General features: G+C 32.6%; 1 protein-coding gene across 1 annotated transcript in view; it reads right to left on the bottom strand.

The window, feature by feature from the left end:
- The window catches only part of LOC109827136 (exportin-7), a 39,016-nt gene that overhangs the window by 5,187 nt on the left and 16,741 nt on the right, over window positions 1-17,088 (bottom strand). Inside the window, 15 exon segments of the mRNA XM_020394099.1 lie at window positions 789-919; window positions 5,745-5,964; window positions 8,362-8,455; window positions 8,528-8,640; window positions 12,226-12,360; window positions 12,474-12,537; window positions 12,608-12,660; window positions 12,742-12,846; window positions 12,917-13,021; window positions 13,626-13,716; window positions 13,806-13,927; window positions 14,032-14,091; window positions 14,323-14,418; window positions 14,488-14,640; window positions 14,764-14,850. Of these exon segments, the coding sequence (XP_020249688.1) occupies window positions 789-919; window positions 5,745-5,964; window positions 8,362-8,455; window positions 8,528-8,640; window positions 12,226-12,360; window positions 12,474-12,537; window positions 12,608-12,660; window positions 12,742-12,846; window positions 12,917-13,021; window positions 13,626-13,716; window positions 13,806-13,927; window positions 14,032-14,091; window positions 14,323-14,418; window positions 14,488-14,640; window positions 14,764-14,850 (1,629 nt within the window).

Genomic DNA, 17,088 nt, shown 5'->3' with positions numbered 1-17,088 from the left:
AGCAAGCGGACAGGGCATTGGTCTTAACAGGATTTAGCGGCAAAAAGCACCGAGGTGATTTTAAAAATTTTAGAATTAAAAAAACAGGAGAAAGTTAAAAACTTGGGAAAACATAAAAGAAACAGAGAAAAATCTAAAATGAGAGTGTTTTGGTGAACTATGTACGTCATAAAAGAATGACAACAGATGTTGAGATACGATGCATATCAATCAAAATATGAAATCCTAGAAAGTTATGACGATAAAAGTTATTATAATAACAGAAAACTGAACATGGTGTAAAGAATTATTAAGTTGAAAACTAGTTAGGAAACTTTGTAATCGTTGGAATATGGATAAAGACCAGAGAAAGAGGGATGGAGAGGAGAGAGCGGAAAGGATACCCTCCTGAAACTAAAAGTGGAATATAAAGGGGTCAATCGCATGGCATAAAGAGACTACAGAATGGGAAACAAGTCTTTATCCCGCTTCAGCTTGCACAGAAAAAATTTAAGGCCGGGCTTCAAGCCCAACATCCAAAGGTATATTAGGACCTCAAAGTACTGCTCAGGGCAGGAACCCTACGGACGACTGTAACTATTAGAAGGTTCATCGGGCTACTCAAAGCCATCACTTTTATGATCTTAATCCCAGGAAAAAAAATTCAAGTTCCAACGGAATTTCAAATGATAAAGAAATAAACTGCACCGTTTGCATTATCTGCCGTTGGTCTTAAAGAACATAGGACAAGGGGCATCTTAAGAGAAAACAAATTAGTTTAGCATATTATAGGAACCGAAATATCCTACCTTGCGATATGATAATATATCAGCTAAAGGAATTGAAAGAGTCATCTTCAGGGAAATATCAAGGGCATCTGCAAGTGCTCTATCACCATACAACTCGAACACACCGAAGTTGACATAATTTCCACCCAATGCTGTGACAATGATAAATAATTAGCCTTGCATTAACATTATAATACATAAAAATTATATAAACATGAAAAATTCATGGAGTTATGGCCACATAAACGGAGACAAAACTTTGATGGCATATATTACCCTTTAAACTAATCATCTGCAATGACCTTAGGCTATGGAAATATTTGTCAGTAGAGAATTTGGACAGCTGCTACTATCAATGAATATATATGAATCATAGGAAGAAGAAATTACAAACCGCATTAACACTAATTCGTTTCTTCATGATGAATTCTTATTTTTTATACATATATTGTCAGTGAAATTGTTGGAAAAGAATAACTATTTTTTAGATCTATTTCGCAGAAAACTCACAATTTTGACAGATTTATATTACTAATAGGCTAAGGAAAAATATTTGAACAACTTCTACAAGCCAGAGGCATGACATTTCCCTGGGAAACCTCGAAGGACAAATGCATGGATAATCACTAACGAGTCAACTCTGAGCATCAATGTCTGCTACAAACCAAATCTATGGAAGAACATGCATAATTGCATACCACATTTTAACATAAATTATGATTCAACTATACCACAAAATATTTGCCTCTTCCCAAGACACGCAAGCTGACAAATGAGCTTTTAAATATAACTAAGGCATACGAAAACTCCACAAAAATAAACTTATACGGGAACCCTTTTTTTTTACAATTTACTCCAAGTAACAATGAGGAGAGTTCACAAAGTTAATTTTTCTCAAAGAAATAAAACAACTCTCAGTCTTAACAAAAAAATTCCAATAAGTGCAATATCCTAACTTCATCTGAATTTTTCACTTCGTTGCTTTCGTTATTTACATCGATTTAGAGCTTCAAAGTTTGTTGAGTTTTAAGGGCCAAATATCTATGCAAGTGCGTGTTGGTTTTGAAAAATATTATAATTTACATATTCTTTCTCATAATATTATTTTGAGCTTTTGTATGGCTACACGATCAGGGTTTCATGAGGATATTTTTTCCTCAAAGAAATTATAACTCCAAGGATTAAAATCCCCAACATGTAGTTTATCCTACTTTCACCTGTATTTTTTATTTCCCTTTTATTTCCCTTATTGTGCTATTTCAATTGAGCTAGAGCTTCAACGTTTGTTAGGTTAAAAAGGCCTGATACCTCTGTTAGTGTTTGACGGGTCTTGAAATTGCATGAATTACATATTCCTCATAATATTATTCATTGAGCTTTCTCAGCACCGGACAATTTTAAATTTTAATAAGGATAGTTTTTTTTATCCAATCATCCTGATAACTCCATAGGTATTAGGATATTTATGTATTAAAACAATACATACCAACCAACACCTTAAGACTGAACCTCATCGTGTAAACATCATTGGACATTAACATACTATACAGTATCCACCCCAAATTATACTATACATTTTGACATAGGCGAAAATTAATTTGGCTAAGCAGCAAAAACTGGGTAAGCCGGTTGCACAAATAACAAGCTCGCCCCCAAGCATGGACAGATCCATGTAGAGAGCTATGGGGGCATCTGCCCCTATATTACTCTTGATCTCTTTTATTAGTGGATAACAAATTTAATTAGGTGCCCTCATAGAAATTTAATAAAATACCGCCGCTACAGAAAGATGAGACCACATAGAGAACTATGAAGGATTAATTTTCAAACTTAGTGGTATTTTGTTAGTTTGTGTATATAAAATGAAAATATGATCATGTATTGAAATGAAGATGACAATAACAACTATTATTTGTTGAGATCTTTGTGATTGTTACATAAATAAAATTTTATATGGCTAGAATTATGTAATATATGTTACTAGTTTATATGTATAATTGTATAGTGCAGTGCTTTATATATATAATTGTATAGTGCCCCCATAGGTAAAAATTTTTAGATCAGTCCCTGCCCCTAAGAGTCTGAGTTAGGGATGCACAAAATATCCGTATATGTATTCTAATAGATACAGATATGATCACTAAAATCTATAACATATAGGATATAATTACAAATATGTTTAAATTTCTAGATTTGTCCTTGCCCCTAAGAGTATGAGCTATGGATGCACAAAATATCTGTATCTGTACCCTAATAGATATGGAGATGGTCGCTAAAATCTATAACCGATAGGATATGATTACAAATATGGTTATGTAGTGAAACATCCGGATCTGTATGATTATATCTCGATCATACTATTGCAACAGTTTTAATCCTTAGATTAATGGATTTGAGGTTAATTTGATGATCAAGATATCTGATCTTAGATTTTTGGACATAATGAATATATTAATGAATTTTCTTATACCATATGAACTATATCTTTTCTAACATTATCTAGTTTTCTCATATCCATTTTGTATCCGCATGTATATACACTTATATTCTGCATATACATTTATATTTATATCCAATTATAATGGATATAAATATGAATTTTTTTTACATAGGCATATTTATATCTGTATCAATGTCCGTAATTGGTAAGTGGATGCGGATATCGTAAGTATCATATCCAAGTCATATTCGAACCGTATGCACATGTATATCCGCTTATATATATGCATGCAAATCCATATCCATATCCGATTTTAACGGATATAAATATGATTGTTAAGTGGATGCGGATATCGTAAGTATCATATCCAAGTCGTATCCGAGACATATATGTATATGTATCAATATTCGTGATTGTTAAGTAGATGCGGATATTGTAAGTATCATATCCAAGTCATATCCGGACCGTATGCACCCCGAGTCTGAGCCCATCATTGTTCCACAATCCATGTGTGATTGGACGGTTAGAGCCCACTTCAAAAGATGAAGATAAAAATGAACCTTGAACATATCATTCATGAAGCTAATGCTATTGATAGACTTGCGAGAGATGATATTAATTTTGATATAAGATTGCTATGTTGGTTGTTTCCGAAGGGTTATGAGCTTGGTTTGTGATGTCATAAATAAGTTATATATGAAGAGAGCCCTCTTTTGGTTTGTGTGAGCTATATTCTTAGAATGCCAAAAAAAGGCCCTCACTTGGAAAAACTATAGAAATACCCTTACTATTGGGAAAACTACAGAAATGCACTCACACATGGAAAACCTATAGAATCTTCCTCACTTGGAAAAATATGAAATGCCCTCAAACTTGGAAAATTCGAAACAAATCTAACAAATCATTCAATCCCTTGACAATTCAACTACGACGCTCCTCCATGTTTTCTGTCATGCATGCATTACATGCACCGTGGTACTAGTAAATAAATTATGGCATGTGTTTTATAATGAACGCAACTTCAATCATTTAGGTCAATGGACTCAGGTCTTCGCATTTCTGCATGATTATCCACCATATTTTTTCTTTCATAAGCATTTCTCCATGATCGTCAATCATTTTGTGTTGAATTTGTCGATATTCTTGTGATACACACGGGTATTAATGCAATTACTCAACAATCATACATGGGTTAATTCTTCTTAAAATACATGACCTGTGTCCTGATTTCACAACTTTGATGCTTACAATGAACCATAAAAATATGGTTTGACAAGTCATTTGAGCCACACTTTTCACATATCGATAATGTTTGTCCTACATATCGCCCTATCTCATAAAAATCCTTGGCTGTCACTGCTTTGCACTATGTGTGAAAGTCATAGCAAAGGATAACCTTTAGACTTCATTGTGCATCAAAACTACATTTTACCTTTCAATCAACAGAAAAATCACCAAGCTAAAAAATCATAATAATCATTTAGTTCTAATAGATTATCTCCAAGATTAACAATAGATATACTTCAATTTCACTTACGAATCTGTATGGACCAGTCTGTGTTGCTCTAAACGTAGTTCACTCGACCACAATCTTTGTTAGATTGATACATACAGTCTCTCATAGACTTTACCTGCCTCTAGAATTAAGAAGCAAGATGTAAGAGTCAACACCGACTCTATTAGTTGGTCATTTAACGACTTGAACAAGTTGGTTGATTGCAGACTCATTTAGAGGTCGGTTGATTACAGGCTTTTTAGGAGTCAGTTGGTTACAGACTCGATATGGGCTGGTTATTAAACAACCCACCTAAAGTCCTCAGCTTAAAAGAGGCAACAATTCTATTTGAAGATTTGATTGGATAGTTTAGAGTGATTGCATAAGTGAAGAATCAAGTGCTGATGACCTAGAATTTGTAGTGCTCGCATAATTAAGGAGTCTTCTATTAATCATATTTGTATAAAGTGTGAGTTAATGAAAGAGTGTTGTGATGCTTTTATTTAAGCAATGCGTCCTTAAATTAGATTCTATTTCCTATCTATATTGCATACTGAACATGGTTTACTGCAAAAGTAACTCTTTGGACGTTGTTGAGGCTTGTACTCATTCATTAACAACTACTCAATTAGCCCAATCTCACAAGTTTTCCATCTCCTAGTTTTACTGTGTATTCCCCTAAATGGTACCAATACCTATAGTACTGGTTTTGAACCCAATTCTCAAATGCTTGCAAAACTGTCTAATCAACAACTGCATTTTGGAGTTAAATCTAGAGTTCCAACAACTGTGAGAAGAAATGTGATATTACATACATGCATAACTACTGATATGTTTGCAAGAACTGCCACCGTCAAATTTCAAATACATTTACTCAAAATTTCTAATTATTGAATCTAAGTGATGATTTACACATGGAAAGGGCCCCTTCATGCTATATTAATCCATTGAGAGAATTCAGCTCAAAATAAGAAAATTATTAAATGCATAGAATAGACCAAGATTCCAAATCCAAAATAAAAAAGGTTAAGAGGAGTCACACCTCTTTGCAGAATGGTTAATGAAATCCAGATGCCCTTATACTTGTTTGCATACATATCAGCAGTATTCGGAAGAGACAGAATCCTTGAACCATAAGCCACAATTAACTTGCTGACTTCTCGAAATAAAAGAATACCATTCACGGATGATGAGTCAAAAGTCAAGCGTTGAGCTTTATTTAAGACAAATTCAGCAACAAACTTCAACAATGGTGTTGTCACCTGCCAGAATTCACTGCTTTGTGAGTATTCAGCATTATATAAGTGGATACACAAATCACCGGATAAACAGACAATTTACAGAATTAAAGGCCAAGGAAAGAAAATGAGTATTGAAATACACAAGCTGAAATATTGAGCCCAACAAATTAAAATTCTATGTAAATATTGAAACTGTACATTTCCATATTCAAGATCAATTTATCATTTTATAATCTAGAACGCATTCATGTACTATATTCTAATCTATTAATGTCCTGCGCACAATAATCCACACCTTTTATCAATGTTGCAGATTGTTGTTAAAGTTTCCAATAGGGCAACAAAAAAAAAGAACATGTATTATATGCAACAATATATGAAATTCAGATACAATTAACAGTTTTGGTTGGCCTTTTGGTCATAACAATATTGGCGATACCCATACATAGAAAATAGTGAAACTGATCACAAGTTTTTAGTCACTAATTTTTTTCCAACATATCACAATCAAACAAGCTTTTAGTGCTTCAATCCTGAATTTTCTCACGCATTATTCATTATTTCCCAATATTTGACTTGTATTGATCGTATTAGCCAATACTACAGTACAGTAATATTCAGTTCTGGTTGGATTGCATTAGCATGCCTAAAACCTGATAAAACAAGACTAATGCATATCGGTATCGGACAATACTACAAATCATGGCATGCTGCTAAATATGAAAATATGGAGGAGAATATAGTAACTTGCATGACTATAAGAAATAATAGTGTCGAAGTTTTAATTCTAATCCTAAAGGAATAAGAACATAAAATCTACCACCAATCCATACAAGAATGGCAGTCTACAGCTTTATGAAGTTCTTGGTTTTTTGAGCCAGAACAATAAGCAGCATAAGCCATAAAATCATGTAAAAGAGGAATTAGGTTTCTCTAAAACATTAAGACAATTTTTTGGTATGAAATTGATTTCCCATTGTTTTGAGTATCAGTGCATACAGACACTTTTTTGCTTTTATCAAATTGGATTTTATGTAATCATATCTAGCCGAATATTGCCTAATTAAATCACTAATGCAGGTCAATACTGACTACTGTATAGCTAAAACAAGAAGATAACTAAGCTTTTGAGTACCAAATTTTGATTAAATGTAATTTCGTGAAAATTAGAAACACCAATGGACATAAAGCTTGTGACTGAATGACTAATTCTAATATGCTGATAATTCCAAACTGAAACTATGGAAAACACTGAAATGCCCGAACTGATGCCACTAAAGGTGAATTAAAACTGTGGAAAGATACCAAGATGTCAAATTCTTTATTTGTTTTTTACTTCCCTCACACACAAAGGATGATCCAGTGCAATTGTGGTGGTGCCTCACCATTGTCTCCATTCTCCGATCTCTCCGGAAAAACCATCGCTTTGCTGCCCTACTGCCTTAATTTACTGAAACTACAATGAGAAAAGAGAGAAAAGAAAGAGTTCGGGTTCAAACTCTCATTTCTTAAGAGAATCATGTTGCCGTCAGATCCAATTTTTATTAGTTAAACCAGAGGCAATAGGGAAGCAAATGCAATGAAGCGAAACACATGTAGATTGACCACAGCAGCAAGACACAGTGACAAAGGGGTCGCTTTGCTTTTCATTTATTCTCCTCTAACCCAAACAAATTTCTTTTGGAAAATTTCCTCTCCACCTAGGTGACACTTAAGACACCATCCTAGCAGCTAGGGAGACCGGGCCATTCCCAGGCCTCTGTCATCTTCTAAGCTGTACCTTCCTCCCAAATCATCCCAAATCAAAGGTGACTTCCTTCAAAATCAGACAAGCCTTCATATTACCAAATTAGTCTAGGTATAACTTGTTAATAAAAAAAACTTGTGACTGCAACTTCTATAAAATCGCTAACTGAAAATATGGTAGCACACTACAGTTTATGCTATCCAACAGCTAATAATATGTATATACGTGTGTGTGTGTGTGTGTGTGAATATGCATTTACGTATGTACTGACATGCATTGCGTTAAACCCTGCTTGTTAATTGCAGTAATTTCTTCTTCAGAACTTTCATTTATTATATGTTTCCTTTTCCCATTAGAGTTTCCTTTCTTATTAGATTTTTCACTCCCGCAAGATTTTCCAAAAATAATATACATGTGTATATGTACGAGGTATTACCCTCCTCTTCATAACAAATGTGAAATACAAATTGATTTTAACAGTGCTAAGCAAATATATTTGAGGGGGGAAAAGAAAACCCTAACCTAGACTCCTTTTTGAGATCTTTTACCTCTTCAAATTGACTCGAGAATCCAACCACAGGCAGATAAAGAAACATTAGCAAGAACCAAATAGCAAGGTAAAGGACAAAAATAGATACATAAAATACTTTTTATTTAAGAATAAAAATCACCTCTGGTGAATCGGTCCAATGTGAGATAGCTTTCAACAGGAGGGGCATATGAGAAGGATACAGCCAATCAAACAGCAATCCATATGTTCTTCGACTGGGAGCAAAAATGTAAAGATCAACAGAACAAATCCAATAATGCTAAAATTAAGTATGGCAGGTCAAATACCTATTTGTCGCCATTGCAATTCCTCTCATATCCCTCATTAAACCAATAAATGCATATTTAACAGCGTCAGTACGAAATGCAGCATCAGCAGTTGACTCCAGCTTAACCATAACCTGTAAAATAATGAGGACAATAAATCGATCTCTAATCATAGAAATATTTGTAAATCATTTTTGAGGATTAGCTGTTGTTTTCTATGGAAAGCCGGTTAAATAAGTGAAAAAGCATGAATATCATTTGTACGTTTAGATTCTTTAGAACACTTACGAAAGGTTACCAATTTGTTTCTTGCTATGTTTAGAACTCGTATGAAAAATTTTAAGCAGACAAATATCAATTAGAACATTTTTTCTCTCTCTTAAAAGTACACTCTCTTCCCCTAAGAAAAGTACTTTGATAAGCAATTGTGGAAGTTCTGCTCAGATTTCCGAACAAATGCATGTGGTAGGCAGCTTCTTGGGTTAGATTTATTTTAATAGTTGCCTGTGTGTCTTTCTCAAGAAAAACCTAACAACTCCCTTCTTTTTCTCGACTAGGTTTTATACACGTGCAATGCACGTGGTTAAATACAATGCTTAAGTATTTTTAGATTACTTTCTAACTAAAATTTATTTCTCAATTCCACTTTAATAGTTTATGCTCACTTTTGTATCTAAACTTTTATATTGTGATTATTTTTTTTCTTTGATGTTTGTTTAAATGGGCTACACCCAGTTTAAATTTTCATGTTGATATTTGAATTGATAGAAAACAAATATAATTTAAAAATAATTTAAAGTTTCATATTATTTTGACTAACATGAAACCAAGCTTTACTTGAGAAAGTACAATGTTGCAAAATTAAAAAATATTAAAATAATGTCATACAAGGAAGGTGAATATTTAAAACCAATAAGTCAAAATGATTGGTTAATAGTATGCTAAAACGATACAAAAAAAAATATGAAGTTTATTCCTAATCATTGATAGACCTCATAAAAATTATAAATTAAATATTAATGCTAACTTTAGTATACTTTCATATGATAAAAACATCTCCACAAACATATAAAAGTACTGAAAAAAGCTCATGAAACTCCCTTCTGAAAATTCCTAAATCCACTCAAAATAATTAAATTATTCTATAAAATATTTATAAAATATTATCTTTTATTCCTTATATTTTATTTTTTTATTGAGATGGGATCAATCACTCCTTACCTTTATCTTTTTATCGGGCAATTCTAGAGTAGTGTCTTCATCATCTACTCGATTGTGATATCATGCTCGAGTTGTATTTTTTGTGTTGTTATTTTTCGTGGGCTCGTTAATATTTTATCTTGTCATTTAACTTCACAAAGAAGTTAAATGTATTTCCAATGTTCAGCACAAACTTCTTAAAATACAGACTTTGATTTTTTTTATTTCAATGGGAATAAATATTAATCTCATATATATGAAATTCTTTGTGTTTTTAATTTATTACTTAAATAAGATTAAGAGTTACATCTTTTTTCTCTACAATGAATTCTTCCGATGTGCATCCAATAAGAGGTTCCGTTACGTTAATAATATTATATTTACTCTATCCCTGTCATTTTCCACAAAGATCTAAACTAAATACCTATATTTTTTATTGCTAATTTTTCTTAGATTATAATATTAATATTTAATTTCTTTAGTATTTGAAGAACAATATATGAAATTTATGAATGCTTACTAATTTTTCTTATATCTTCCATAGAGAATTCTTTTTTGATTAGGATAAAGTTATTCAATTATTCTTCATTGTAACCTAGTTGGTGCTTCTTTAATAGACATACCTTATGTTAATACCAAGTCAAATGATTTATGAACGTTTTCTGAATTTTAGATTTATTTTCGTCATTTTTCTATTTTCAATGGAAATAGATTGATTTTTTTGAAGGAATATCTCTGAATATTCTGATAGTTTCTCCATACATAATTCATTGTATTCTTTTACCCTATAAATATTATTAACATCAGAGATTGATATTTTTAAGCTATAATTAATTAATGCTAAACTATTATATTATAATCTTTTATCATTTTTATGGATTTAAATATCTATTAATTAATGTTACTAATGTGTTTTGCTGGTCTAACTTATTAATAAAATTTTATGCAGTTGCTTTAATTTATATGGTAACAATAATTTTTAAGCTATAATATTTTTTTAAATTTTTATTCCCTAACCGGATATTTTTAATCAATTCTTATTGCTTTTGTTTATCAGTATCAACTTAGACTATCTTTAGATGCTGAAAAGGGATAATAAACCCTAAATTGAAAATTAAATATATATATCTTAATAAAAGAATATCTAACAATTTTACTTTTCTTTGTCAAGTTTTAAAATTTCAGCCTTTTTATGGTTTTAAACTTTGAGGATGTGATTTGTAATTTTAAAAACTTTAGGAGCATTTTAAAAAAATTACTTTTAAGTTTGGTAGTTGTAACTTCTATGTTTCATGTGTCGGTGGTAATTTTTAAATGTCACGATATTTCTTACAACTCTAAAATTTTGAGATTGCTTTTTGTAATTGTTAAAACTGTAGATTAATTTTTAAAAAATTCAAATTTTAGCGGTCTACCAATAGTTTTCAGATTTGATGTGTACTGGTTATAAATTTTAAAAATTTAGAGTTTTTTTTATGATTTTTAAATTTGGAAAGCGTTTTTTCTATAACTTTTGTAACTTTGAGGTTAATTCCGACAAATTATAAATTTTTAGGTGCATGAAGGTACTCTCTTGAATTCATCTTTTGTTTGCAAATTTTAGAATTTTTAAATAATTAGGGCTGTTTTTTTAATAATTTGAACTTTTGAGGGTATTTCTATAGTTTTTGGGACATTGATGGTGTTAATTAAAAATTTTAAATTCTTTGAAGGCTGCTGTTAATTTCTTAATTTCATGTTTGTTATTTTAAGTTTTAAAATGTCAGAAATTTTCATGCATTAGAGAAATCCATTGAATTCATCTATGTTATTTGCAAGTTTTAAAATTTTAGAATTTCATGTGTTTGTTTATAATTTAAACTTTTGAGGGTGTTTCTATAATTTTTGAGATATTGAGATGTTAACCGCAAATTTTAAATTCTTTGTAAACTTGTGCTAATTTCTTGTTTTCATGTTTGTTGTTTTAAGTTTTTAGACATCAGGATAGTTTTTATAATTTTAAACTTTTCAGGGCATTTTGTGCAATTTTAAAACTTTTAGGTTTTTTTGCAATACTTTATGTATTATAGTACGTTAGCTACGTATAATTTCTTTATCTTAACAAACTAATACCATGAAGATATTTTATATATTTTATTAATTATTTTTTAATTGTTAAGCTATAGATAGTTCATGTAGGATTAGGATAAGATATAATTATGATAGATTAAGATATAAATGAAATATTTAAAATAGTGAAGGGTAATATTGACCATAGAAAGATTTTCCCGAACTCGTGCTTTTAATGGGAGTATGATTAGCAATATATGACTATCCTAAGACACAATGTATATGTAGAGTATATGCTGGTCTGTATGATTAAAGCACATAACCAAGTCCAATATAATAACACGACTATACTCAGATAGAAAAGAGCAAACACGAGCAGTGTAATAGTAAGAATACGAAAGAAGTATGCATTACAACCATAAATCAGAAGAAAAATCCCCTGAAATGTAGTGCCGTGAAGGTTTACAAACCTGTTGAAGTGGATCCATAGATGTTTTGAATTTGACAGGGCTGTCTTCCATAAAGATCAAGTACCCAAGAGTGTAATAAAAAGTTGTTCTGCTCCGAGAGCACCTATATTCTTCAAGAAATGGAAAGTTCTCCCTCTGACATGTAACATAAATGTCATATCTTAATAAGAATACCTCGACCCAAGTGTAGCAAGACCAGATATTACTAGACAATTAAGCTGGTAAAGAATCTGTTGATATAAAATTACCGTGTGATGTCCAATTATGAATTTGACAGTATCCAACTTGAGCAGCAGTTTGCCAGTCATATAACTGCAAGTACCATTGAAACGTCAATTAACCTGTACTTAGACAATTCTGGATATTTTATTAAAGAACTCACCCTGATGCAAGTTCGAGAAAGAGGGACAATGTGTGCTCAATAACCTCCTCGCACTGCATGCATCAATCACACAAAAAGATTAAATAGAGCTCCTTAGCAATAAAAGTGAGACAAAATGGCAGTGGACCAGTCACCTCAGTGTAGCACTTCAGGTTTGTAGCAATCTTTCCAATAATGACATTAAGCAGGACTAAATGATCATGGAGTCCAAGAAGTTCAGATAATCTGGAATATAGCTGCTGCAAAAATGGAAACCTTAAGAACATTATAAAGAAATGAGGCAACCATGCAGATGCAAACCGTTACTACCTTAGATGAATGCATTGCCTGATCACCAACATAAGACTTCCTGAAATTCTGAAAAAAGGTGATAATGGCACGATCAAGCCTCTGCTTGCTTGCTTCACAATATCTCTGCCAAGAGACAGTACTCAGTTTGAGTATCACTTTTGTTCATATTGATAACAAAGAAATACTATATTCCAAAACAGCCACCAGAAAATTGCCAATAGAAGACTGGTTGGAAGAAAAGGTGCTCATGCGTGCGTGTGCCCGCGTGCATGTGTTTGTACGAACATGCGTGCATAACTACTATAAACGCAGAAAATCAGTATGAGGATGCTCGAAAGAGTCCATGCTCTGCTCTTAAAACAATATTATGAAACTTTCTTCTACATAAAGGAGAGCAAATAGATGAATTAGTTCACAAGGTTTCTGAAGAGGGAAAAACATTTATAGGGACTTGAATGGATATGCAGGCAACGACAGCTATTACAATAACTCATAATAATTGTCATATCACCTAATTTTATACATTAAAAAAATAGCGGCAAGAAAAAAGGAGATTCAATTAAATCTCACTCTCCACCGTAAGTAAACCAGTACATAGAATAAGGGATAAGTAGGTAAATACATTAAATTATATTAAAACTCACAAATAGCATAGATTTTATCCAATTAAGACATCAAATTGAAGTTCAGGCACATTAAATGTAAATGGGTTCCTTGGCTTAAATACCTGAGAATGCAATCCACTGTCAGTGATATTTATCAACTGTAAGACACGAGCTGCAAGCTCAGCATCAATTAATTCTTGTGATGATTCAGTACTGTACAAGGGAGAAGAAAAGAAAAAACATTGATGCACCCACTTCACGAGATAAATAGAACAGCAAGCAACACTAAACATTCCACATACCTACAGCCAGTAGTCTGTCTAATTTTGAGAATGGCAGCAATGATGTGAACCATCCATGCAAGTTGCCCTTCAATCACAGAAAGTTCGTCAACATCCCCTGGGGCTCGTGATCTTCCTCTTTCCTGTAAACAGCTACAACATAAGCAAACACAGAATTGGGGAAAAAACAACTTTTCCCTGGTATTAATGCTAAGAACTTAGCAATGAAGGTCTAGATGGCAAATACCGTGTATGCCTGCAGAATAGGCTCCATGATCTTTATAATATATAGACTAGTGTTTTCATACTGCAAATAGAGAAAATAATGATACCTGTTAGAAACAAAGTAAACTTGAAGAGCATGCGTAAGTTAAAAAGAAAGTTGCACACAATCCAATTCTAAAAACATGCTAAAGTTAGAATACATGATCTAATTCTAACATAAACTTAAAATGAAAAAAAATTACATTTGCAGCAGGTCATAAAATAGGAACATTAAAGGAAAGCTGGAAGAACAATATAGTCTGAAGTTGTTAACCTGAAATCTGCAAAGGTAAGGAAAGCACTCCAGTTGATCCTGAAGAAGCTCCACATTGTCTAATGGATTCTCTGAGAGATCATCGGGAAAACCAGCCTGCAAGAGAAAATGAATGAGAGTAAGCATAATGTTAGCAACTTAAACAAAAAACATGAACGGTCATACCTGAACAGAATTGAACCTAGAGGTAATAAAACCTTCAGTGATCTTAGGCACAGTTTCATCTAAAAGACTCGGGGAATCACCCTTCAAATATGGCACGGATGTCACCAATCTAGACCAAAGCCCCAAAAGGTAGTATACACTAGTGCTGGCCCACTAGCAGAAAAGCAATAAACTATATCAAACTCGATGTCTGAAGTATAAATATTATTTGTGCAAACTTAAAGATGCCAATCTCTTGAGACCAGAACCATACAAGATAAAGAATACCAAACTAACCTGCCAAGACTGCAAGGACTTTGTTGTGAATTCAGCTACCAGACGAATCCATTCCCCATAAATTTCCACATTCAAAAGCTCCGACAACTGAAACAATCATAGGCATAAACCAATTAAAGACCGATTATCTTTTAAATGAATAGAGCACGTCCTCCAAGTTCCATATTATTACGATGCCTTGTTAGAGCCTATTTAAGATGGTTTGTAAATGTCTCAATACGCAGGAATTGCACCTTTCTTCTGCACGGCAGACATCTGAAGTATTTACTGAAGTTGTTCACAAACTTTCAAGGTATACTCACATTTTTCAATAGCCATTTCTAATTAAACATGGGAAATACAAATGAACCCCTTAGTGAGGTTGGAGCAGTGAGAAAAACAGCAGATCCAGCTATTTGGTTTATGATGACTTTTTCGCAGCAGAGTTGAAGGCTATTTTTCACTTTGACGAGCTAAAAAAAGGTTTCAACTGCAGGAAAACAAATAGTGGGTCTGCCGGTTTCCTAAAGCTGGAAATTCTTGCCACATATTACTTTATGAGGTCATAAAATTATTGATACTAAGATTTTAAATAAAAGCAATCAATTTCCACTAGTTTCAGCGTCACTCCCAGTTTCCCTATGCGAAGGTAACACCCAAAAAATATAGAAAGTAGTCGCTAAACCTCAGTCAACAAAGGCGCTGCCTGTAACATTCTGTTGCCATCTCATCATATTAGAGCACCCAGTCTACCAAGATATTTTAATATTAAATGCACAACAATCATGCACATACTTGAAAGAAACAACTTATATGGACAATCTGACTAGTGATCTTCAAACGTGCAAGTCAAGTTTACTTCTCTAGTAAGAAGTCTCATTCCATCCTTGAGAATTAATTTAAAATTTGAAAATGTTTGAAGAGGGTATAAACAAGAACTTCAATATAATTTCTTAATGTGCTTTGCCCTTTGCAACTTCAATTTAGAAGCCCATAAAAGGCAGGGCAATATCAATTAAATGTATCATGTACGCCTTTTTTTACATGTATAACCGCGAAATCTCTTGTATTTCAAAACGTAGCTCTCCAAAAAATGCTATTTTCCTTACTCCCTCAACCATACGTAGACACATTAGTTTATGCCACTATTCCTGTTTGTGAATAGAAGCGGAATATCATGAATTCTTCTGTTAAGCTGATTATAAATTTTCAAGCATGACTAAACTATCATTCATTACTCAATTAAAGCTATCTACTTAAATTTTTCTCTCACATTTTGACAAATTCTACCTCTTTTCTTCTTGCCAAACACCTCATTGGACACTGGCACCTCTTCCTCACTTTCCTATTTTTGTGGATCCGGACAAGATAAGGATCCGGATTTCGTCAGGATCCAAGAGCGCAAGCCAAAAAAAAGGAGAGAATGCATTTCTTTTACTCGTCCCAATATGGTTGATATTCGGATCAGGAATATGAATGACACTCGGATCAGGAATATGGATGATGCAGGAAGTCCCACAAGATTTCAGTTGCTCTGCTTAAGATTACAAAAGTTAGTTAGGATTTGTTTCTATCTTACTTCAATTAGAACAATGCAGTCGTATTTTATTTAATATTGAGCATTGCTTCGGTACTCCTAAAATAGGTTTTCATTTATTTTTATGTAACCTTTATTTAATTCTATTTTAAAGGGTAAAACTGTATTTTCCCTCCTACCTGCTTCCCCACTCCTTCAGACCCAAGTTACCCTATCTCTTCTATCACTCGTATTACAGAAGCTTTGCAACCTTAAATAATTATGCCCAAAAGTCAAATAACCACTGAGAATTTGATGCAAAACTTCAAGGTTTTGTTGAACGAATTCTTCTCAAACTATTATGATTCTAAAACCTTTTCTTTAAGTTTTAAGATCTTTTAAATTGTTAATTAAGATTCCCAAAGGAGGGGGAAATTTCAAATCCCATATCTTCTTTTCATATTGATTTATTAGAACATTTCAACAATTATTTTCACCCATCACCATCATAAAATAAAATCTACGAATAGATGAAATGAATTAAATCTAAACTAATAGATGGATGAAGTGTTGGACTGATGGAAGGACAAAACTCATGCTGACATGGAGGAAGAATTACATAAAAGATAGAAAATTTGAAATTAAGGGATTCATAGCAGGATCAGCAGCATGATGTTGACGGGAAGTTAATTAGGGATATTTCATGAAGAAGAGCATTATAGAGGAAAACAAATTCTACAAATCCCATTGAAAACATAAATCAATTACATAATTGGGTGTGGAACGCCAAACAATTATTACTCCAAGTAAACCGGAAAGATTGAGAGCAT

Source organism: Asparagus officinalis, unplaced genomic scaffold, assembly GCF_001876935.1.
Source record: "Asparagus officinalis unplaced genomic scaffold, Aspof.V1 AsparagusV1_Un53, whole genome shotgun sequence".
Classification (NCBI taxonomy): Eukaryota; Viridiplantae; Streptophyta; class Magnoliopsida; order Asparagales; family Asparagaceae; genus Asparagus; species Asparagus officinalis.
This window is presented reverse-complemented; position numbering and strand designations above follow the sequence as displayed.